The sequence below is a fragment of the Pipistrellus hanaki genome (assembly GCF_964339955.1).
Source record: "Pipistrellus hanaki genome assembly, chromosome: 2".
Lineage (NCBI taxonomy): Eukaryota > Metazoa > Chordata > Mammalia > Chiroptera > Vespertilionidae > Pipistrellus > Pipistrellus hanaki.
Genome location: NC_140504.1, coordinates 113461035 through 113485112, shown reverse-complemented (window position 1 = coordinate 113485112; position 24078 = coordinate 113461035). Strand labels below are relative to the sequence as shown.

General features: G+C 44.7%; 1 protein-coding gene across 5 annotated transcripts in view; it reads left to right on the top strand.

Moving 5' to 3' along the window:
- Positions 1 to 24078, top strand: part of SLC22A23 (solute carrier family 22 member 23) — a 174031-nt gene that overhangs the window by 65691 nt on the left and 84262 nt on the right. Inside the window, exon 4 of one of the 5 annotated variants that reach the window (XM_084873131.1) lies at positions 14318 to 14445. The exons of the other annotated variants lie outside the window; for them this stretch is intronic. Within the exon in view, the coding sequence (XP_084729257.1) occupies positions 14318 to 14325 (8 nt within the window). The 3' untranslated portion in view covers positions 14326 to 14445. Of the gene's footprint in view, positions 1 to 14317; positions 14446 to 24078 lie in introns of those variants that run through there. 5 annotated transcript variants of the gene reach the window in all.

Genomic DNA, 24078 nt, shown 5'->3' with positions numbered 1-24078 from the left:
GAGGACAGAGGCTTTTGTTTTTTCATGTGGGCCAGTATCAGCACATGTGTTAGGTGCTGTGATGGGTGCGTGGGAAGTCCTGACCCCTGGCCATGCACTTGCCTCGACCTCAGAGGACTTCCACAAGAAGCCCCCAGCCTATCAGCCAAAGCTAGTCTGATAAATGCCCCAGCAGTGAGGGACAAAGCTAGTCTGATAAATGCCCCAGGTGTGTGGTTCAGTTTAAACATCCATGCTTTGGAATTTTTTACTTTATTGTGAACAAATACACATGATGTGAACTTTGCCAATTTAGCCATTTTTAAGTGTACAGTTTGAGATACTGTGGCATTAAGTACCTTCACGTTGTTGTGTAACCGTCACCACCATCCATCTCAGTTTTTCATCTTGCAAAACTGAAACTATCCTTGTTAAACACTATCCCCCAGTCATTGACAACCACTCTTTCACTTTCTGTCTCTGAATTTTTCCCCTCTGCAAACCTCATATAAATGGAATAATCTAGTATTTGTCCTTTAGTGATTGGCTTAACTCACTGAGCATAATGTCTTTAGGGTTTGTCCATGCTATAGCATAGGTCAGGATTTCTTTCCTTTCTAAGGCTGGGTCATCTTCCACAGCATGTATATACACCACATTGTGTGTATTCACTCACCCGGGGATGGACACTCAGGCGGCGTCTGCCTTTTGGCTACTGTGAGCAATGTTACCACAGTCAAGTTCAGAGTAACAAGTATCTGTTTGAGACCCTGCTTTCAGTTCTTTTAGGTTTGTACTCCCAAATGGAATTCCTGAATTATATAGTTTTGAGAACTTTTGCTATATTCCTTGGAGGCCGTTTTTGAAGAACTTATTGTAAGCATTAATAAAAGCATATGTTGACTTTTTTTTTTTTTTTCCAAATAGAAGTAGCAGGAGGCAAAAAAAAAAAAAAAATATGGTCATCTTTATAGTAATGAAGGTATAAACTTGAACGAGTGGTGTGATGATAAAACCAAATGGCAGTGCTGTTTTTACGCTTTGTTTTCTTTACAGCGCATATATCCATGCTTGTTCTTGCTGCCAGAGAAATGTGTTTCTAACTGATTTTAAAGTATTCATAACATTCGTAGTTTCCAGTTATCTATATTTTTAAGACTGTATTTGCAGGAATCATTTTACAGTGAGTGTTTAAAATGAGTCTGATAGAGTAAAATCTATTACCATAAAGTTGACAAATGGTGGGAGATTATTTTAGAGAAGGAGTGTGTGCTTTGTGGATTTGCTGTGGAATGTCTTTCCCATTGTAAGCTCCACCAGTGCACAAGTAGTTAGTTCAGTGTACACAGCACTGTGGTGTCCTTGCTCATGGCAGCCAGCAGTTGGGAAGCAGCTGCTGTGTTAATGGAGGGTTGTCATCTTGGCTTGACACCTTCTGGATGTTGTTTGTTGAAATGCTGATGGTGTGTACATACAGTTACTGGCATTATTCTCACCCCAGCAGAAACTGAGAGGACTTTAGGATCTCAGAACAAACTAATGTTGCCGCAGCAAGAAGAATCATCTTCAAAGGCACTTCTGATGCCTTTATCCCATAGAATCCATGGTGCTGTGGTCATTTCCACGGCCCGTGAACCCGTCAGCCCTGCTTTCCCCACTCACCACCTCACTTGCCAGTTTCAGTTCCTTGAAAACCCTGTAATCTGCTGCGTCTCTCAGCTCTACACAGGCTCCTCTTTGCTAGAACACTTCTTGAGACTTTTTCTCAGGACAGAATTTGCTCATCAAGTCCTCACAGGACCTATGTGCCATTCTTCCCCGGGATTGTCTCCGAGTGAGTGGCCCTTCCTGGCTGCCCACAGCACGCTCTCCTGTTCTAGTTGCACATTTTACTTGGATTAAATATTGAGTAGATATAAAATACTAATAGATGTTAGATATAAAGGATCTGGCACCATGCCCATGTGTGTGCCCAGCTTTAGAGGAAGGACACGACTTTTACATTTGATGTGCCCTGGGGCCCATTCTCCACCCATCTCACTCCTGCCCTCCCATTCACCACCAGCCTGGCTCTTGTGTTACTCCTTGCCTTGCTTTTCTTTATAATTTTGCCTCATCTGTTAGTATTCATAAACAATATATCACTTAATTTTGCATGGTTTTGAACTTTGAGTAAGTGAAACCATACAACAATGTTCTTCTGTATTTGCTTTTTGTACTTAGCATCATTCCTAAGGCACATCTGAGTTGACCTTTATAGCTGTAATTCACTTATTTCACTGCTGTGTGAAAGTACCGCTGTGATTTGTCCTGTACTTCAACTTTTACATATCTCTATTCCCTCTCTTTCTTTTATGCCCCCATTTTTACCCCAACACACAATTTTATTTTGTTTCTTAATTGATTTGAGAGAGAAAAGAAGAAAGGGAGGGAGGGAGGAAAGAAAGGAGAGAGAGGAGAGAGAGGGGGGAGAGAGAGAGAGAGAGAGAGAGAGAGAGAGAGAGAGAGAGAGAGAGAGAGAGAGAGGCATTTCTTCGTTGTTCCGCTTATTTATGCATTCATTGGTTGGTTCTTCTATGTGCCCTGACTGGAAACTGAACCAGCAACTGGGCATATAAGGATGATATTCTAACCAACTGAGCTATCTGGCCAGGGCAGTTCAACACACTATTGTCAATTCCCAAAGGGCAGAGATTGTGTTTATCTCGCTTGTTATGTCCAAGTGTAAAGATATTTGTTAAATGAGACTCGCCCTTTGGCCTGAGGGTCTGCCTTTGGATGGGAACCGGCAGCAGTGTCCTTCGTGTTTGGCCAAAGCTCTTTCCTTCCCTCACCTCCCCTTGCCACAGTCCTCCAGGCCAGGGCTCAGCAGACTTTCTGGAAAGGGCCAGGTGGTAAGTATTTGTAGTTTTACAGGCCATTTGGTTTCTCTCATAACTTGATTCTGCCAGAGTAGCATGAAAGCAGCCATAGATAATAGGTAAACAAATGTGTGTTCTAGTAAAGCTTTATTTACAAAAACAGGCATCAGGTTGAATTTGGTCCAATGGCTATAGTTTGCCAACCTCTGCTCTAGAGAACTTCCTGGTTGGGAGGGAAGACAGTGCTGCTACTGGATCAGTGAGAGGAAGCCTTGGTCACGCCTGTGCTTCAGGGGACCCTCCCAGTCTAGTGCAGACAAGGTCAGAGTGGGCTTGTGGCACCTTATAAGGCCACAGGCAAAACAGTATGGCTCTCGTCCTGGCCAGTGTGCTCACTCATGGTTAGAGCATCAGCCTGTGCACCAAAGGGTCATGGGCTCTATTGCCAGTCAAGGGCATGTACCTGGGTTGCACATCCGTTCCTCTGCTCAAGGGTGCATGTAGGAGGCCACCAATGAATGTGTCTCTCTCACATCGATGTTTCTCTCCCTCCCCCACATCCCCATCCCTCAGTTCTTTCTATTCTCAGGTGAGGGTTAAAATAATAATAATAACAATAGTAATAATAATAATGTGACTCTAGTCAAGGTGGAAAGGTAGCAAAATGCATCAGACTAGGACCAAAATGCACCTTGCCTGTCAGCATGTTGTATGTTCAGGCTATGTGGCAAAGCCAGGAATAAAATACTACAGCATCTGGGATGCTCCCTCCCTCTGTCTACATCCCCCCTTCACCCCCCTTCTTCCCAGATTCACCTCCAACACCTGAGGCTTGAGCCTGGCTGGCTCTTGTGCGCAGAACTGGGAGTCGGTGCCTCCATTCCATCAAGCATACTGAGTGTATTCTGGTAGAGAAAACACTGTCTCGTGTTTGTCAGATTGGGTAGAACAGCTTCTTCAGATTGTTCTGGTACACGTGGAGGGATGACCTTGACAGGGTCATTTCCACGGCATCACAGACCAGGAAGAGCACTGTGCGGAGTGCGGCCCAGGCAGCAGCTGTGGGTCTGAGACATCTCGGTGTTTTCATTAATTAAGTTGGGAGTTATACCCACCTCACAGGATTATTGTGAGAAATGTGACTTGCTCCTTGTGGTAGCAAATTAGTTTGAAAGAAGCTGCTTAAGGGAGGTCGAGATGATGGGGATAAGAAAAAGAACAGGAGAAACAGGCACCTGTGCTTACTGAGCTCTGGGCTCCTCCTTCCATCCTCACAGTGACCCCGGACAGAGGTGCTATTTCTGTCCCCCTCCCACAAGAAGGCCACCTGTCTGGGTTCGCTGGGCTGGTGATGGGACTAAGATTGAGACAGTGTGTCTGGATGGCGAGTTTCTGCCCTTCCCCCGACAGGGCTTCACGTGGCGTTGCTACCCATGCTTCCGGTTTGGCCACTGTCACATCATGCTGAGGAGTGGTCCTGAAGCCCTCGCCACCAAGTGACTCGCTCAGCTCTGTTCTGCTTTCCTGCCATTGATCATGCCCCACCTGTGGTAGAATAGAAAAAAGCTGCCTCAGTGAAAGGTCCCTGAGAAGAAAATAAGGGAATAAAATTGCAGAGAGCCGAAACTTCACTGTGATGCTGGCACCGGGGTCAGTGGCCAGGCAGGGTTGCTAAGTTAGGGTTCTGGTTTTACCTCCCAGTGATGTTGGGTTCCAGTGATGGCATTAAGATTCTTATGAAGGAGACACAGAAGTTGGTCTAGACCCGTGGTTGTCAAAGTGCGGCTCACGAGACACATGCAGCTCTTGGGCCCCTTGAGTGTGGCTCTTCCACAAAATACCAGGGCCTGGGTGAGTCTATTTTGAAGAAATGGCATTAGAAGAAGTTGAAGTTTAAAAAATTTGGCTCTCAAAAGAAATTTCAATCGTTGTACTGTTGATATTTGGCTCTGTTGACTAATGAGTTTGCCGACCACTGGTCTAGACACATCAGCTATTTCTCTAAGGACAGAAAGTATCCAAGAGATCATGTCACATATGATGTGTATTTGAAACATTTTTAAAAACTCAACATAACAAAGTGTGGAAGTCGCCCTGGCTGGTTGCTCAGGGGTTAGTGCATTGGCCTGCACACCAAAGGGTGTCGGCTTTGATTCCCTACCAAGGACTGTACTTGAGTTTCAGGTTCAATCCCTGGCCCGCTGCAACCAATTGATGTGTCTCTCTCATATCAATGTTTCTCTCTCCCTCCCTCTCTTCCACTCTCTCCTTCTAAAACAAACAAACAAACAAACAAAACAAAAATCAATGGGAAAAATATCTTGAGGTGAGGATTAACAGCAACAAAAAAATGTGGAAGTCATTGTTGCCTTTTGCCACTCTTTCCCTTGAGGTTGGGCGGTTCCATGTGTCTAGTTCTGGCCAATGAACCAAGAGCAGAAATGATGTTGTTTCTTCACGTGTAAGAGACCCTCTATGCTTCTGGCACACCAACCAGCAATGTTCAAGAGGGTGGCTGCTCTTTCAGCCTGCATCCCAAGTGACAGTGCTGGAAGAGCCCCCCACAAGCCTCAGGGGGCAGATCGTTTGAGCAGGAAATAAACTTGGATGTTTAAAGTTCTGAAATTGCCAAGAGTTGTTTGTTACTGCAGCGCAGCATAGCCCATGACTAATCCACAGACCCGCCGTAGTGTTCTGCTGGCAAACAGGCTGTGTACTTTTTAAAAACAAATTTACAGGAGTTAGGACTGGCATGAAAGAACATTAGTGTTGACTTTGGTGTATAGTTTTTTATGTAGAGTAACTAAGAAATTTCAAAAATAGAGTCCAGTTCCATGGGACTTGATTGTACATATTGATAAATCTCCCAGAATGTCTGGTTTCCTGTTGTCAGGAAATGTTTGTTTCATTGGCAGGCCAGTGTTAGGGGACACAAATGTATATAAATACTAACTGACACTCTAAATCAGTTACTCCCTCGAATAGTCTTCTTATCAATGCCTTATGATTGTGGTTTGAAATAGTTCTTTGCAGGAATATTTTATTAACATCTTACCCAACTATATTAGGGGATAGGTTAGTGTAGATGTTGTATTCAAAAAACCATTTCTTTTTGCCCAAACTGACTCCTGTGTGTTTAAAACTTTGATCTAAACATTTCCCAAACCTGCTTAACTCATTGAGTTTTGGCAAACCATCCAGCCCATTGGCCCTGTGTGTTAGCATGTTGTCCACATAACACACTGCTGCCCCTGAGCCTGCTCTCTGTCACCCTCTCTCCCCTTATCCCTCATCATGCGCTTTATATTTTTCTCTTTATCTTGCTTGCACAAAGGCATACACACACACACACACACACACACACACACACACACACTTTCTCTTCAGAGGTTTAAAATGATCCTGTTCTGCCGAAACCGGTTTGGCTCAATGGATAGAGCGTTGGCTTGGGGACGGAAGGGTCCCAGGTTCGATTCCAGTCAAGGGCATGTACCTTGGTTGCAGGCATATCCCCAGTGGGGGGTGTGCAAGAGGCAGCTGATCGATGACTCTCTCTCATCGATGTTTCTAACTCTCTATCTCTCTCACTTCCTCTCTGTACAAAATCAATAAAATATATTTAAAAAAAAAAATAAATAAATAAAGTGATCCTGTTCTAAAATCTCTGACGCGGGGGGAAATGTCTGCACATTATTCTTCCCTAATGAACAAAATTGCAGGAACCCCTTGAAACTCTCCTGCTGGGACCTGAGGGAGGCTTGCTGAGTGGTCAGTAATCCGAGGCACCTGGCTGTGTGACCTCAGTGGAATTGCAGAAGTTTCTGTCTTAAGTACAAACTCCACGGGTTTAGGTTTTCAGCTTGTGTTCCAGGTGATAAGGAGCTGGGAGTTAGTGGGAGAAATTTAATATTGGGGGAAGGGAAAAAAAAAAAAAAAGTCAGCTTTCTAATTCCCACAAAGTATGTTTACCTTTCTCTTTCTCATAAGCTAAAATTTTCAAAACCAAGTGGAATTCAGTCTATCCTCCCCTCTCCCACCTCGTGCCCTGGTGCAATACCTTGAATTTGCTGCACATATTCTGACAGCTACCAATAGTGTGAGATAAAAATTTCATCCTTGACAGTGAGAAGTGCACCCTGAACATTCTCAGGGAGGATTTGGTGATATTTAAAGTTTATAAATGATCATTTAAAAGGTGGTTTGAAAGGTGGGCCTTTTCCCCGAGTTTCTGTCATCTAGTAAGTTGTAAGACTTTTGCCAAAAAAGAAAGAGCACATTTGGGGGGAGAAGATGCCTAAGCCCCTTTTGTAGAGGAGGAGGATGTTTTCAGTGTCTGCTCCAGCCTGTGCTCAGCAATGTGGAACTTGCCTGGCGGGCAGGCCAGGGAGAGGAGAGAGCCTGCAGGAGCCTCAGACTTCCGTGGTGGAGAACACCGGGCCGACGGGCAGGTGGGGAAGGGCCCACCAGGCTGTCCTGTGAGACCGGCTTTGCTTGAGCTGCAGCTTAGCCCCCAGAACTCAGTTCAGCACATCCTTCATGTTAAAATCTGATGCAGAGACAGGATAAAAGATGCAGCTAAGACAGGTGTCTGAACTCGAGTCAGAACTCAGACCTCCTGAACAGGAGCCTAATGCCCCCTCAGATAGTGAAAGGAGCTTGAAGTTGTCCAGGGATATTAAAAAAGGAAAGGAAATGATTGCTTTTTAAGGGACATTAAAGCTTATTGTCTGCGGGTATAATAGCAGTGATGGTCATTGTGTAAAACTTCTGTTTAAATGTCCCGAGTCTTGTAGGAGGAAGTGCTCATACACGCTGGGAGGACCACCCAGGTTCTCACCGCCTGTGCTTTGTGGACTTGTAGCCATGTTGACCTCTGGCCTCCCAGCATACCCGCCTGACAGATGTAGGCCCAGCAAGAGGGGCAAAGGATCCTAGGTCAGCTGAGCGGGAAGGACAAAGTCTCCGGGGCGTTGGCAACATGAATGTTACAGGAGGACTTGAGGACATGCAGGAATTAGTCACAAGTGGGTTAGGTATGTGCTGTTGCCAGTTTCCATGTAAACAGGTTCCGTAACGATGCTGCCCAGCCCTTCACACACCTCAGACATCCTGTGTGTGTCCTGGTCTGGGGTGGAGCCACTCACAGCGGTTGCCTAACAGCAGTTGTCTTCAGTCGGGCAAAACTAAGTGTCCTGTTCTTACCGGGGCCGCCAGGCCGTGGAGAGGACTTGATGTGCTCGAGAAGGAGAAGAGTCTCTGAGGGGAAGCAGAAGTGCCTGCTGCCAGGGCCACTGCCCTGCTGCCCTCAGATCCTGCGGTGCGTCAGCAGTCTCCTGCCCAGTCCCTGCTTAGCCCCTCCCTTTGCCAGCACTTTTCTTGGGGCCTTGAGTGCGGCACAGATGATCTGCAGCCGCTGCTGAGAGGCCCACTTTCAGAAACATAACAGTCTCACCTCTTGGTTCCCATGTGGCTGCCCTGGAGGGAACAGCACCCAAGCCAGGAGAGGTGGTGTCGGCCCTCCTGCTGCCTACAGACTGCAGAGAGAGGGTGCCCACGCTCAGTCTCCGCACTGCAGGCCTGGGGAGGAGAGATCTGAGCAGCTGAGGGCTCTTCCCTGTTATCCCTGTTGTTCTCCTACCTGTGTTCCCACCTCTTGACTCTACACCAGTCCTTTCTGCATGCCTTCCCTGTCCCCTTCCTTCCATCTCAATGTCTTAGTCCTCTGTCCACCATCTGCATTTCTAAATTCTACCAGTTTCTCATTGGACCAACTCAGAAGGCCCTGTCTCTTTTTTGTTTGAAAATGTAGAATGCATCACATTTTTGTGTGCCTTCCTTGCATGAGGGCCATGCTAATCTCTGCATCCCTCCAACTTTAGCACACGTGCTGCCCAGGCGAGCACAAAGGCCCTTTTTCTTTACAGATCTTCCCACTCCCCAACCCCAAGTTGGGGGCCAGCCTCACTCTAGGAATCCCTGCAAGACTTTTTTTTCACCTTTCTTATGATCTATGTCGTGTCTCTCTCCAGCTGGCCTACAAGGTTAATATTTGTCCAAATAACCCAACACAAAAATTGGTTTTTGTCCAAAATAACCCAACACAGTGTTGTATGGTGAGCTGTGCCAGAACAGTATTCAACAGACTCCATAAGGTAGATGAATGAATTAGGCATTGGCATGGGGTGGCTGGAAGTAATTGGAAATTTAGCATAATGCAAGAAAGACATGAGCTTTGAGAGATGGGAGTCTTCCTGTGAAAAGGAGGGCTGCAAACGGGAGGTATTTAGTGACCAGGAGATGAGAAGGTACATTCAATAGAAGGAGATGCATGGCAACTGAAGTGGGACTTACATGACATGAGCAGAGGGCGGTGGATGGAGTGGTGGAAGGTGTGGCGTGGGTAGAGGCTCCAACCTGGCTTGGAAAGTTGCGTTAAGAGGAGAGCAGTGGGAGCATTCATTTGCACTGAGATTTGGTGTTGGCTTCACTTGATCAAGGCACAGCAATGGTTAAATGAGGAGAGGGGAGGTGGTGGCTGGGTGTCCAGTCTTTGGTCTGGCTTCACACTAGCAGATGTCACTCGGGAATGATTGCACAATAATGGTTGTGTTCTGAAGCCAGCATTGGTATTTACTGCTTTGCTCTTGCTGGCATGGTTGCTTAATAAAATCTTTATTACCCCAAATGCAATTATTTTTCCAAAGAAATATATATGGCTATAAAATACTCAAAGATGAAATATGGAAGAGACTTCCAAATGCTATAGAAATGGAATTGAAAGACACACAGCATCAAATGAATGTCTATTAAATTCCCAGTTACTAACTGCCTATAAGACAAATGTAAGTAAATAGACTAGTCATGTGTTCTTCTCTAAGAGGAATATTTTGATAAAAATAAAGAGTTGGTAGGCATTTATAACTGGGTTACTCCTTTCTGCCCAGGTAAACCAGAAATGGTCTTTGCCAGTGGTGACCTAGAGTATGTGTACAAGAGGAGAGAATTAACTGGAAGGGGGCAGTTGCAGAATTGCTTATCCTGTCATGTTTAAGAGCAGCAGTGTGTATTCAATACAGATATACACATTAGGAGCTTTAAGTCCCATCCCTGGAGACAGACACTATAGAAACAGTGGCAAGTTACATATCCTGGAAACAGATTGTGCAGTAGGACTGAGCAGTTTGTCCCCGGAACTCCCATCTCTGCCCACAGTCATGGCCTTGGCACTAGCCCACCGGTCCATGCTGATCCCTGGGCAGAAAAGCTCACAGTGGTGCTCACCGCTGTGGTAAGTGAATGGTTTAGTTGGCTGAATAACTGTGCTCAATGTGAGGAAAAGCAATTAGCTTCCTGAGGGCCAGCAGCTGATATTCTTTTCCAAAACACAGAATGTGCTCAGATATAATCATGAACGTTAATCAGACTCAACCACAGTTGTATAAGCAATATTTTGAAAGGGGTAGTTTGTTTTGAAGCTGGGAGTACTAAAAATGCTAAATGATGAATAAGGGCAGATAAAGCAACTACCAGCTAAGTTATTTTCTCTTGGGCTTGCTTTTAATTTTTCTCTGCCTTTTTTTTTTCTTGTAGCTTGTTATCATTTAAAATCTCACTTCTTATAGCTATTAAGATTGTTTTTGCCATTAAACATATTTATGTGTGAAATAAATAATGTATTTGAATTTTTCTTTTTTTAATAATTAAAATATGTTTTATACTGTCATATTGCAGTGTTTAGAACAGAATTCAGAAATCTAATTAAAGTCATAAAATATAGAAAGATACCATAACAAAAATTATTTCTAATCCTTAAAAAAATGGCTGTAAAATACATTTTAACCAGTACATAGTGGTCTGTTTACTAAAAATATATAAATAAAATCAGGAATTTTTTGTATATACTCCATTATTACTAAAATTAGTGGTTTAGGAATAAATTCAGAGCACCTGTTTAACAAAAAATTATGTCAACAGTACATTTATAGATGGCTATCCTCTTCCAATGGATTTTGCTCATTTAACTCTTAGAAGACAACCTTATTTTAGGTTTGCCTCACAGTGCTCCATCTTCAAGGAAATTCCCCTTCTTTGCAATACCTTTGTGACCCTGAGTATATTAAGTTCTGTTTGAGCTCGAGGTTTGCATTTATAAGACAGGGAAAGCAAGCATGCCTGCAGAGTAATATGGCTTTCTAGCACATTGCAAGTGCTCAATGAACCTGTATTAGCAATTACAATGTGGTATTACAAATACAATGAACTTGTTATGTGTGTTAATCAGAGTAACAGATCCTCACTGCTGTAACACAACCCCAATCCCGGTAGCTCAATGATAGTTTATTTATCATTCATGCATTGATCTGATGCTAGCCAGTTTTCCTGGACAGGTCACTACCAGGTGAGAATGACTCGGAGACTCAGAAATCTCCAGTCTTTTGATACTGCCATCTTTATAATCTTGCTTCCCCTGTCACTACAGGAAGGGGCGAGATGGCAAATGATTGAACAGGAATTTTAATAACCAGACCCCAATGTGGCATACTTCCCTCTACATCCCATTGGCTAGTACTCAGTCAAATGGAATGCCAACAGTCTGTAAAAAGTGCTAGTTAATGTCTTCTTCCTTTATGTCCAAGAAGAAATGGGATTGTAGAACACCTAATCATTCCTTATCACACTCTTTGTTCCAGTTATCATTGCTGTGAAACAAATTACCCTAGATTTACTAGCATAAAACAACCACCAATTTCTTTTATTTTGTTGAATTTATCAGGGTGACATTGGTTAATAAAATTATATAGGTTTCTGGTATACAATCAATGCCATCATCTGTGTATTGTATTGTGTGTTCACCACCCTAAGTCAAGTCTCCTTCCATCACCATTTATCCCCCTTCACCTTCTTCTACCTCCCCCTCTCCCTTTTCCCTCTGTAAATCACCATGCTTTTGGCTGTGTTCACCCAGCTTCATAATCCCCTCTGACAACTGTCAACTAGTCTCTGTCTATGAGTCTGTTTCTATTTTTTTTGTTAGTTGATTTTGATCATTAGACTCCTCCAGAGTGAAATCATATGGTACTTGTCTTTCTCTGGCTTATTTCATTTAGCATAATGCTCTCCAGGTTCATCCAGGCTGTTGCAAAGGGTCGACTTCTTGCTCCCATCATGCTCACCATTATTCACTCAGCTTTTTGAACTCACTCTTCAGCCACTTGCCATTGTTAATTAGTTACCGCATTCCATTCTCTTTTTAGAATGGTTCTTAAAATCCACAGCCACCATTCTAGATCCAAGCCACACCTATTAGACTCATAAAAGGTTAAAGTGGGGAAAATGTCAGAGATTGTCAGCTACCACCTCTCAGCTCAGAAAGGATATGTCCAAGATCTTACTCATTATGGAGGCGAATCCAGCACTGACACTCCCCCAGTCATGCACTCTTTCTGAGAATCGTGTTGATTGTTGTCCTTTTGAGACTCTTGGAGCAGTTTCTGAATTCCTTGCCATGCTCCAAGGCTCTGGCCCATTAAGTCATTTCTCTGTTGTGCCCCCAGATAAATCTTACCAAATCATCACTTTTGTCACTGTCACTTTCTTGCTTGCTAACTCTTGCTTTTCATTTAATCTTAATTTGATTTCACCCAATTTTACCAAGGCAACCCTTTATTCCAGCCAGTCTTTCCTTGGTCCTGTCAACTTATTCAATATCATGGTCATTGTTGAGTTCACCTCTCTGCTCATATTGTTATTGCCATGCAGAGTACCTATCTGGAACTTACCTTTGAGATCCCCCTTAATGTCACGTGTTCCCTGAGACCTACCATCACAATTCTAGACTGTGCCGAACTCCTACTGCTGGTCATTATTCTCTATCCATTTGCATCTGAATGCTTACTTATATATAAAATGTGAGCCATGGAGGCAACCCAAAGATACACTGGCCACAAACCTCGCCAAACAGAATCTGGCACAGGCATCAAAACATGCCCCAAATATTCTGATGTTCGGTAGAATGTAATAAATACTATACTTTTTAAATATGTAGGTTCAGTTGGGCCTGTTTATATTAGTTAGGAGTTATCTTTGTGTCCAGAGAGAGAGAGACAGTATAGTGTACCAGTTAAGAACTTGGATTCTGAAGCCAGAGGATGTGTTGCTAATAACTAGCAATATGGCCTGGGTCAGTACTTAATCTTTTTGTGCTCAACTTCCTCATCTATAAAGATGGAGACAATACAATTGCCAATCTCCTAGGGTTGCTATGAGGAGGATTAATTGAGTTAATACAGGAAGTACTTGAAGAGTTCCTGGCACATAGTAAGTACCAGATACACATTCGCTATTATTGCCTCCATCATCATCACCATCATCACCACTACCATTATCATCACCATCATAATCATCATCACCAGCATCTTCATCATCACCAATATCATTATCAATATCATCAACATCATCACCACCATCTCTATTGTTGTCTCTTATACTTGACTGCAAATTTCTGAAGAACAGAAATCACAAGGTTACTATCTCCTGAGCATGTGTCCTCATTTGAATGAAACAATAGATAATCTGAAGCCTGGCTTCTCCCAGGATCTATATAGCAAGCACCTCCATCTCTCCCCTAGGCCTTCCTGTGCTGGCACAGCACTGACTCGGAAGGACAGTATCCCAAAAATGGTTTGGCTGGGTCTGGCTCTGTCAGCAATCCCCAAGACCACCTCCAGGATCAATGATTCACTGGAGGACACAGGACTCCACACCTCAGCATCTAGTCTGGCTGTAATTTATTATTGCAAGAGGACACACAGCAAAATCAGCAAAGGCAGAAAGTGCTCGAGCCAAAATCCGGAGGAAAACAGGCTGGGTTTCTCAGAGTACTCTCCCTGTGGAGTCCCACAGGATGCACTTCGGTCCCCAGCAGTGAGTCATGACAACACGTGTGAAGTGCTGTCTGCCAGGGAAGCCCATTAGAGACCCAGTGCCCAGGGTTTTTACTGGAGGCTGGTCTCATATACACCCTCTGCCTAGCACATCCCAACTTCATACCCTCCAAGGGAAAGCAGGTGCTCAGCATACAGCACATTGTTTGTCTAAACCATGTTGTCAGGGAACGGAGGAACAACTCCTGAAACCCAGATGCCATCCAAAGGCCAGCTTGCAAGGAGGCCTTTCTGAGGAGTGCTGGCAGTGACAGGCCGTGGTGCTGATTCCTTTCTGCACAGGACACAGCCTGAAGTTACATGTTCAGCAAGCTTTTGACCAATTGGAATTTTACAGGAGAAAAAGAAATCCCATTCCTCAGCATATTTTAAGCACTTCATAAGTATTTGGTGACAAAATAATGGGGAAAAGAGAGATTTGAGGCCAAAATTTTGAGAGGAAAAACAAATAGAATTTGAAAGAGTTTTGGCCTAACTTCTCCTGTAATTCCTATATTCAAAGGCTTGCATTTAACACCTGTGTTGTACTTACAGCTCTCTGACTGGCACAGGTTGAAGTGTGTTCTGAGCCAAGCCAACAGGTTGAAGTGTGTTCTGAGCAACCCTGTGCAGTGAGGATGATGGACTCAGAGGAGCATGGTTCCCTAGGAGACAGAGCTAACCGGTGGCCACTGGCCTTTGAACTCCATAAAGAAAACAGAGGCTTCTCAAGGATAAGAAACCTCTGCCTCCTGTCCAGTCCCATTCGCATTACATACTCTCACCATCTGCTCCCATCCTTCCCTGGACTGGAAGGACTCCCTAGAGACAGTGCTAAGAGGAAGCTTCATGCTGGATGTTAGTGCATCTTGCCATTCTTACTCTGCGCTTTAAAATCCCTGTTTCCTATTACCTCTTTCTGCATTCATGCCCTACTTTGGAACACAGAGGGGTGATTGACTGGTGTATTTCCTCGCATACTGAGGAGGAAGTTCATTTGTGCCAGACTTCCTGGACCTTGATGTTTCATACTTCAAGTTCCGTTTCTGCCTTCCAGGCGTCCACGTTTTTAAGGCAGAGCATGGCGGACTCTGGACAAAGTTGCCCATGTTTAAAATCCCCGCATTGGCTCCTGCTAATGTGGCTCAGTTGGTTGGAATGCTGTTCTCTACCAAAGGCACATACCCAGGTTTCGGGTTCAACCCCCTGGTCCAGGCACATACAGGAAGCGGCTGAACAAGGTTTCTCTCTCGCTTGTTCTCTTCTTCTAAAACATGTCTTTGGGTAAGGGATAAAACATAAATCCCAGCACTGACACTTCTGGCTGTTAAATGTGGACTAAAAACTGTTTCTCAAAATAGGGACAATAATAGTACCTCCCTAGGTACTAGGTAGTACCTGTCCTAGGACAGTTATGGACTGAAAGGAGAAAATGAATTTCATTGGCTCTAAAACACACCCCGAGACCCACACACACACACATTCACATTTGTGAATCAGGATATATCTCACATCAAGGTTGTGTCAGGTTAGCTGGCAGCTCCTTCTTTCTTGGTAGCACATTCAGCAATGGTGCATCTTAAAATCAATAGCATAAGAGATTAGATAAAATGCTGTAACAAGCATGAACACAACTTATTTGTAGGAAACAAATACTCTTGTAGGTTAGTTGCTATTGTCATTGTCAATATCAATGTCATTATCAGTATCAAACAGGATGTCCCTCCAGGAAGGAGATCAGCTAACAGTCACAGAGTTTTCTCTGTTTAGATATCGAATTCTTAGAACATACAAGACAGAGGTTCTCACCCCCCATTTTATAGATGAGAAAGCGAGTCTTAAGAGTTGTGAAACGTCAAAAGAAGATTCTATGTTGTGTCACGTGAAAATTGTAAGAACTTTGAGTTTCAGCACCCATCAATCAGTAAAGGTTTGTTGGAACACAGCCCTGCTCAGATGTCACATAGAGCCTCTGGTGGCTTCGCCTACAGTGCCAGGGCCGAGTCCTTGCAGCAGAAACCACGTGGCCCACAACACCTACAATATTTGCCATGTGGCTTTTCACGGGGAGAGTTTGCAAACTCCTGGTCTTGCTCTGGGCACTGGGGCACGTGTCCTTGGAGGAAAGAGGGTATCTTGTTCCTCTTTTCACCTTCCACACTTGATAGACACTCAATATGTGTTTGCTAAATTGAATTTCTGTTATCACTCCTGAGTCTAAAGTAAATCTCAAGTTGTCCTGGTACCATCGCACCAGGTAAACAGCAAAATGAAATGATCATTTGCTCAAGGACAGGGAAGCCAGTTATACAGACTCTCCAAGACTCCTTTTCACATAAGTTCACCTTTGTGATGCAATGTCTCTTAGAATAAATAAAATAAAGCAACTTCCAAAGGCTGTTTCTGAGAGCAGCTGAGTGGGCAAATGAGTCTCTGGTAGGAGATGTTTTTGGGAAATTGAACATTTGGTTTCCTGCTTGTTGGCCCCTTAAAAGGGCAGCCGTGCCCCTGGAGAACCACATGTGGACGGCAGGGGCTTCAGCTGCCAGGATCCTTCCGCAGTGTGCAGAGGAATGAGGTCATGATGTCCTGGCTTTGAAGGCCCTGTTGGTTTCAAGAGATCAATCAAGTTATTAAAACTAAGCCAGAATCGATGTTTCCAAGATAGGCACATGCAGGCACATCAAGGTTGCTGGGAGAGTTTGCTCAATGCGGAGTTTGAGCCAGCTATCGGGCACGTGGGCCCCTGTCAGGTGAGAGGTGCTGAGAGGAGCTGGAGCTCCACTCCCTCAGCCCTCACAATAGAGGTGGCGTGGGGCACCCCAGGAGCAGCCCGGACAAATACAGCCCTCTCGCCCACCTAGAGACAGCTTCCTCTTAAAAAAAGAAAAAAAAAAGTATATATTTATTGATTTCAGAGAGGAAGGGAGAGGAGAGAGAAACATCAATGATGAGAGGGAATCATTGATTGTCTGCCTCCTGCACACCCACTGGGGATTGAGCTTGCAACCAGGGCATGTGCCCTGACCTGGAATTGAACTATGACCTCCTGGTTCATAGGTTAACGCTCACCCATTGAGCCACTCAGGTTGGGCAAGACAGCTTCCTCTTAAGCTCAGAGGTCCCATGGGAGAGAGCACTGTTCTTTACACATGTGGGGAGAAAGCTTCATGCAAAGTCAGAACTAAGAGCCAAGACCACTTCCCTGAGAAGTCAGCATACACCTTCTCTGCCCTATCAGACTCATGGGCCAGCTCAGGATTCTTCAAAACGTTAAATTGTTTTATTAAGTAACTAGAGGCCCAGTGCACCAAATTCATGCACTGGGAGGGGAGGGTCCCTCAGCCTGGCCTGTGCGCTCTTGCAGTCTGAGACCCCTTAGGCAATATCAGACATCCTTCTCACAGTCCAGGACCCCTCGCTCCTTACCACCAGCCTGCAGCGGAGGCAGAAGAGGCTCCCACCACCACCGCTGTGCTTGCCAGCCATGAGCCCTGCTTCTGGCTGAGTGGCACTCCCCCTGTGGGAGCACACTGACCACCAGGGGCCAGCTTCTGCATTGAGTGTCTGCCCTCTGATGGTCAGTGCACATCATAGCGACCGGTCATTCCACTGTTTGGTCGATTTGCATATTAGGGTTTTATTATATAAGATTTCTTTTAAGTCATTTCCCCCAAAAGCCTAATTTTGTAGATTTTTTTTTCTTTTTGTATTACTATATGTAGCTAACTACCTTTAGTTTTATAAGGAAAATCAAGCCTATCTGGTTTTACTTGGTGGTTAGAGTGTCAGCCCTCAGACTGAAGGGTTTCAGGTTCAATTCCCAGACAAGGACACATACCTCAGATGCAGGTTCGATCTCCGGCCCTGATGTCTCTTTCACGTCCATGTTTTTCTCTCTCTCCATCCTCTTCCTCCCTTCCACTCTCTAAAATATCAATAGAAAAAAAGTATCTTTGGGTAAGGATTAAAAAAAAAAAGAAGAAAATCAATTTTAGGGTGGGTGGTTGGGGAATCCCCAACCAAGGTATCTTTAAGAAATGGAAGCATATACCATATTTCATAAAGTGAAGTGCAGGGGCATACACTGTAGTCCAGTCTCTTAACAGTCATCCTGATAAAATTGGGTTTGTCTTCCTATAATTTGCCTCTTTCTCCCAAAAGGAAAGTATGATGTTCAACAAATATTAATGGTGATTACAATGTACTGCATTTTTCTTTTTGCTCCTGAATGTGGAAGTGCACCTATATGTAAAAGAAATATTCACAAGAAAAAAAAGATATGCTTAAAATATATTAAAAACCATTTCTAATATCGAAATGAAATTGTTTCAACACAGATTTAAGTATGAAGCATTTCAATAGCTTTGGGTTGACGTACTTGTGTGGACTAGTCTGGGCCCCTCAGGAATCTGGCTTCTATTGTAATTGAGAACCTAAGCATATATTTATACCATTATCTCTAAAAAGCAAGTTACACATGAACTTTTGGAAAACATTTGTGAGATGGATATTTCCTTAAGCATGGGGTTAGAGGAAAATTACAGGGAGGTAATGGTGATTTTTAAAATGCTAGGGTTACAGTCCCTTTTTTCTTTTTCTTTTTTTTTCTTTTTTTTGGGTCTTTTTATTTTTAACCAGGGATCCTGCCTGCAAGGTGGGACACAAGGATTCATGTGGTTTTATCAGCTCCTCATATGTCTTTAGAAGACATGCTTGAAGGAGACAGGAGGGATCATTAGCCAAGCTAAAATATCCATGCAAATATTAAGAAGGAAAAAATACTTTCTTAAAAAACACAAATGCCAAACTTTAAGAGACAGACATAATTGGGATAAAAGCAGAGCCATCTCTGGGGAAGAGCATGGAGTTGTAACTAGTTCCTCACTCTGAGCAGTTGGCGCATCAGCAGGTGGATCCCAGAGGGGCAGCCAGGACTTCTGTGCCGTATCCACACTTTTCTCAGTGGGTTTACTAGAAGTAGGAGCTGGTGTGCAGCCTAAACAAGCTGCTTGTGAAGCCTGCCTTGGACAGCGTAGGCCTGGGAACTGGACCCGCTGCCTGCCCTGCAGGCAACTTCTTCTTCCGCTTGGTGTTTCTGCCGTTCTTACCCTTTCCTGACTATATTATTCTTGCCCTCCACCCCTTCCACAACTAAAGGTTCGCCAGTTTATTGGAATCTTTTTGTTTGTAATTTACTGCATTGGAGGATTTGTTTTAATTTCCCTGAAATTTTACAGTTTAAATTGTCCATCCTTTACTTTCTCCAGCTTTAATTGCTCTGACCCACTTTCTTTTGAAATCTTGCCAATTAGACAGACATGAAAGTGCCTTTTAAAACAGTGCTTTTAAGTCTTCTGAATCTTTTTGGGAGAGAGACCACCCTCTGAAAGTGTGATGAAATCTATGGGTCCTTCCCCTGGAAGAATGCATATCTCACACACACACACACACACACACACACACACACACACACACAGCTTCGCATAAAACCACAGAAAGTTCATGGCTGTTCACAGACACATCTTTAGGCCCCAGGCTGAAAGCTGCATAGCTCTGGTTGGGCACAAGGGGAAGTGCCCTGGCGGGGGCGGAGAGCCTGACATGCTTCACTGACTCTGGGGAAACATGGACGGTGCCCGGGCCAGAGCTGGAAGCATATTTCCAAGATGTGTGTGCTTTCAAGTGCTTTGTCATAGGAACCAAGGGTTGAAATTTTGCTTAAAATCTATTTCCAGAAAAGACTTGTCCAAAACAGTGGGAAGTGGTTGTGTCCCCAGAAAGCCTCCCACTTTTGCTCTTCACCCTCAGTCACCTTGACCTGCTGGAGCCCGGTGGTGGGCTTTCCACGGGACGGGCTTTGGGCTGCTGGTGAAGATGCAGAAAGCCAGATATCTCTGCAAGAAGTTGACACAGCATAGTAGGACTTAGCTTTCAAGAAAACACGCCCTAGCTCAGTGAGAGATATGGGAACCAGTATCCAGGTTCTGCCCTGTTCCAAGCAGAGGGAACAGAAATTGCTTATTTGAGTCCCAATCAAGGTCATTGGGTAGACTGGGTGGGGAGCATCTATTCCCTTTTCATCTCATGTGACTAATCTTTAAGTGCTAACAAATAGTCAGGAGCCCTTCCACGGAGCAGCCACTAGCAAACCTCACCTAGGATCCAGTCTGTGCCTTTCCACTGCCACCACTAGCTGTGACTCTGGGCAAGCTGACTCACCTCCCTAAGCCCCTGTCTGCTCATCTGTGTGACGGGAATGCTAATGTTTTCTCCTTGGGGCGTGCTTAGCCCATGTTGGACAGTTGTTTGGTGAATGCCTAGCTCCTTGTCCACACTCTCCCAAGGCCCAGAGGAGTCACTACTGGCACGGTGGCCATAGCCCATACTGCCTTCCGGGGGAATCTGAGAGTGAGATGACCACAGAATGATCTGCAGACCCTGTCAAGGCCAGGTCCTGAGGCCACGGGAGAATGGCCCTGTGGGTACGGATCAGGCCTGGCTCTCTAATGCCTGAGTGATGGTGTGTAGAGAAATATGTATTTTAAATGCAGATCAAAGGATGAATATCCAGTTAACTGCAGCATGACTTCTTATCCTGCCTCGGAGGTGTGGTGTCTGAACTGCCTTAGAAATGCACTCTGTGTTTCTGAAGCCTGTGGGAGGATGCTTTGGCCACAGAAGCAGCTGTGAGGTCCAGAAGCCCAGGCAAGCCGAGAGCTCCATGGAGAAGTCTTTCCCCTGAGCTCATGTGCACGCTCCCTAAATCAAGCATGTCAAACTCGCACTGTGGGCTGCATGCGGCCCACAACGAACATTTCTGTGGCCCAGCCAATATAACAGTATATAAGAAACGTTTTAATAACATTTTTGTAACTTAATTTTTACAATATCCTGTTATACATAATATTAATAACAAACTACAACATGTGCTAATGACTGATTACTATAATCATGCTGCATTCATTTCCTTTACACACCTTATGCGCAGGCGCACCATTTCTCTCTACTAATGATAGCAGTGAATATTTTAGCAGCCAAGTGCCACATAACATTAGTCTTGGACTGACTTTTTTGATGTGCGCAACAGGAAATATTTCGCTTTTGCAGAACAAAAAAAAACAGGTTTATTTGCATTACGCTTATTAATTTGTGCAGGTACACAGTGTCTAATAAGTTAATGTTTAAGAAAAAATATTAATTTTTATTAAAATGTTCTATTATTTTATGTTAACGGTTACTCATTTATTTCAGCCCTTTGTATTCAGCATGTCTCTATCAAAATAAAACTATGTTTCTTATGAAATTTGAAGCTTTTGTTTTTTTGCGGCCCACATAAACTTAAACCTTGTTTATTTGGCCCGTGTTAGTCTTTGAGTTTGACATGCTTGCTCTAGAGAGCAGTGGTTTTCAACCTTCCTAATGCTGAGACCCTTTAATACAGTTCCTCATGTTGTGGTGACGCCCAACCATAAAATTATTTTCGTTGCTACTTCATAACTGTAATTTTGCTACTGTTATGAATCGTAATGTAAATATCTCTATGTTTTCCGATGGTCTTAGGCAACGCTGCTAGTGGTTCTCAACCTGTGGGTCGTAAACAGGGGGAGCGCCACTCAGCCAGAAGCTGGGCTCACGGCTTGTGACTGCAGCTGCAGTGGCGGGAGTTTCTCCTGCTTCTGTGACAACACTAAGGATATCCGACTGCTGGCTTAGGCCTGCTCCCTGTCTGTCGGACATCCCCTGAGGGCTCCTGGACTGTGAGAGAGCACAGGCTGGGCTGGGGACCACCCCCTCCCCAGTGCATGAATTTCATGCACCGGGCCGCTAGTAGTAATAATAATAATAATGTTATTTATTAAGTCAGTAACTGTACTGGACAGTTGCCACATATTAATCCTTCTCCCCACAATATTTTGAGTAAAAAATTGAACACCACTTAACAGACTGGAATACTGTGGCTTAAAAACTGGACCAAAGCCACCACCTTATTGTGGTGGAGCCATAGCTCATCCCCATGTCTTTGATCTTTCTCACTTTGGCTCCCAGGGTCCTCCTGCCATTCCCTGTGTTGTTTCGTAATGCTGTAAACCCGTAGTACATGCATAATGACTATGACAAGTTAAAGGAGTCAAAGAAAAATTAAGTGAATAAAAGAATAAGAAACCAACATAGTTTTTGGTTGACAAATTAGTAAATTGTTTTAAAGATAAAGTTTTCTGATTCCTGTTTTTCTTTTGCCTCTGATGTTCCCCTAAGAATTCAGGATAAAGATGCTTGCATTACACACCTGATAACATGTTTGTTTGTTTTTAAATCCTCACCAGGGATATTTTTTCCATTGATTTCTAGAGAGAATAGAAGGGAGGAAGGAAGGGGTGGGGGTGGGGAGAGAGAGCGAGAGAGACATAGATTGGTTGCCACTACCAGGGCTGGGAAATCTGCAACCCAGTATATGCCCTTGACTGGGAATCAAATCCAAGATCTTTTGATCCTCAGGCTGAGGCTCTAACCACCAAGAAAAACTGGCCAGGGTGACCTGATGACTATTTTTTTAGTGTTTTATCATTTTTAGGGGGGCAGGGGGAACCTAATACATGGCCAACACCTGTCTTATGATAATAGCAGAAAAGAATTTTTTAATGGAATTATTCTGAATAACCACGAGGGGTAGTTCCATAGTTATAGGTTTAATCTTTGTGTTCTTTAATGTTTAATTAGTTGCTAAAAAAACCAAACAGTTAATAGAGCCTCTGTGCTCTCCATGGACAGGTGTTCATGCTGGTTTGCTCGCTGCTGCACCCTCGCTGCAGGGCCAGCACTGTTGACTGTGAAAAACCCTTTGCCTAGGAGTCTGAAACTCTGGATTCTGGCCCTGAATTGAGGCTTTAAAAGAAATCCTCACCTGAAGATATTTTTCTATTGTCTTTTCAGAGAGAGCGTAAGGCAGGCAGAGAAGATGGGAGGGAGAGAGGGAGGGAGAGAGAGAAACATCAATGTGAAAGAAATATCAATAGACTGGTTGCCTCCCACACACACTCCAAATGGGAATGGGAGTGAACCCAAAACCCAGGTACATGCCCTTGAGCGGGAATTGACCCTTTGGTGCATGGGCAGATGCTCTAACCACTGGGGAGCACCAGCCAGGGCCTGAAGTGTGGCTTTTATTAGCCATGTCGCCTGGGGCACTTTACTTCAGAGAGCTGGTCCTCGGCTTCTTAAAATAAAAAGTGGGAACTGTCTATTTTGTCTTATCGGTCACTGTAGGGACCAAGCTCTGGGCGAGTGTTTGGTGGCATCATCAGGACTCTCTGTTCTTTTCCAAACAAATAATACTGTGTCTTTGTGTGTAGATTGGAGAATGAGCTCTCGCCTCTGTATGTGCCTTACTTACCTTTGTCCCATGGCTCACGACAGTGCCCCAGAGTGGTGTGATTCAGTGGGATGCAAGAACACTTGTTCCTCGGGTGCCTGGGCCTGCAGGCTGGCCATGTGAGGTCAACCCCAATCTGAGCGACCACCTAGGCTAGTCTGGAATCTAGTGGCCTAAAGTCAAAATATATCCTTTGTAGTTCACCTGTGGGGTCAACCGGTCCTTGGCTCTGCCCCACATCCCTATGTCCTCTCAGAGTGTAAAGCTAGGTCCCCTGAGCGGCCAGGACCGGAGGGCCGGGTCGGGAGTCATCATGGAAGTGGAGCTGAGCAGAGGCCAGCAAAGGTGGCTCCCACCACCCCTGGAAAAGCTCCCTTCTTCCCTGGAGCAAGGAAGGCCAGAGTTAGTGCTGTGTGGTCCTTTTTGGAGTGGCATGTCATTGTGCTAGGAGGAAAGCAGCTGGTCCCTCAGCACTGGGGTACCAAGTCTCAGTCTGGGCGTGTTGCTGGGCCCCCCCACACTGGGCCTAGACTTGTGGCAGATGCAGCCTGTGCCTTCAAGGTGACCCCAGCAGCCAAGCAGTGAGCAGGGGCTGAGCCCATGAGCCAATTTCCACCCATTCCTTCTCCCTTCCCTCCCCTCCAGCTCCTCCTCCCTCCCAGCCCCCTCAGCCTGTGCTCTTGGGCCCCGGTTCCCTGAGGGGCAAGGCGGCCAAAGCTGCCACATCCCAGTTGGACTTTGTCTTGTATCTTGTTTTGGCTGATAGCCTGGGCCCTGGGACAGAGCCCCACAGCCAACACCTTCCTCCTCCCCCACTTGCCATCCGTCCTGGTATTACGTGGGTTGGGCTGTCTGAGCTTATCTCCTGCTGCTGTGTTAGGTGAGGACAGGTGAGCAGAGCTATAAGAAGAAAACTGGCTGGGTGATGGGAGATGCAATTGTG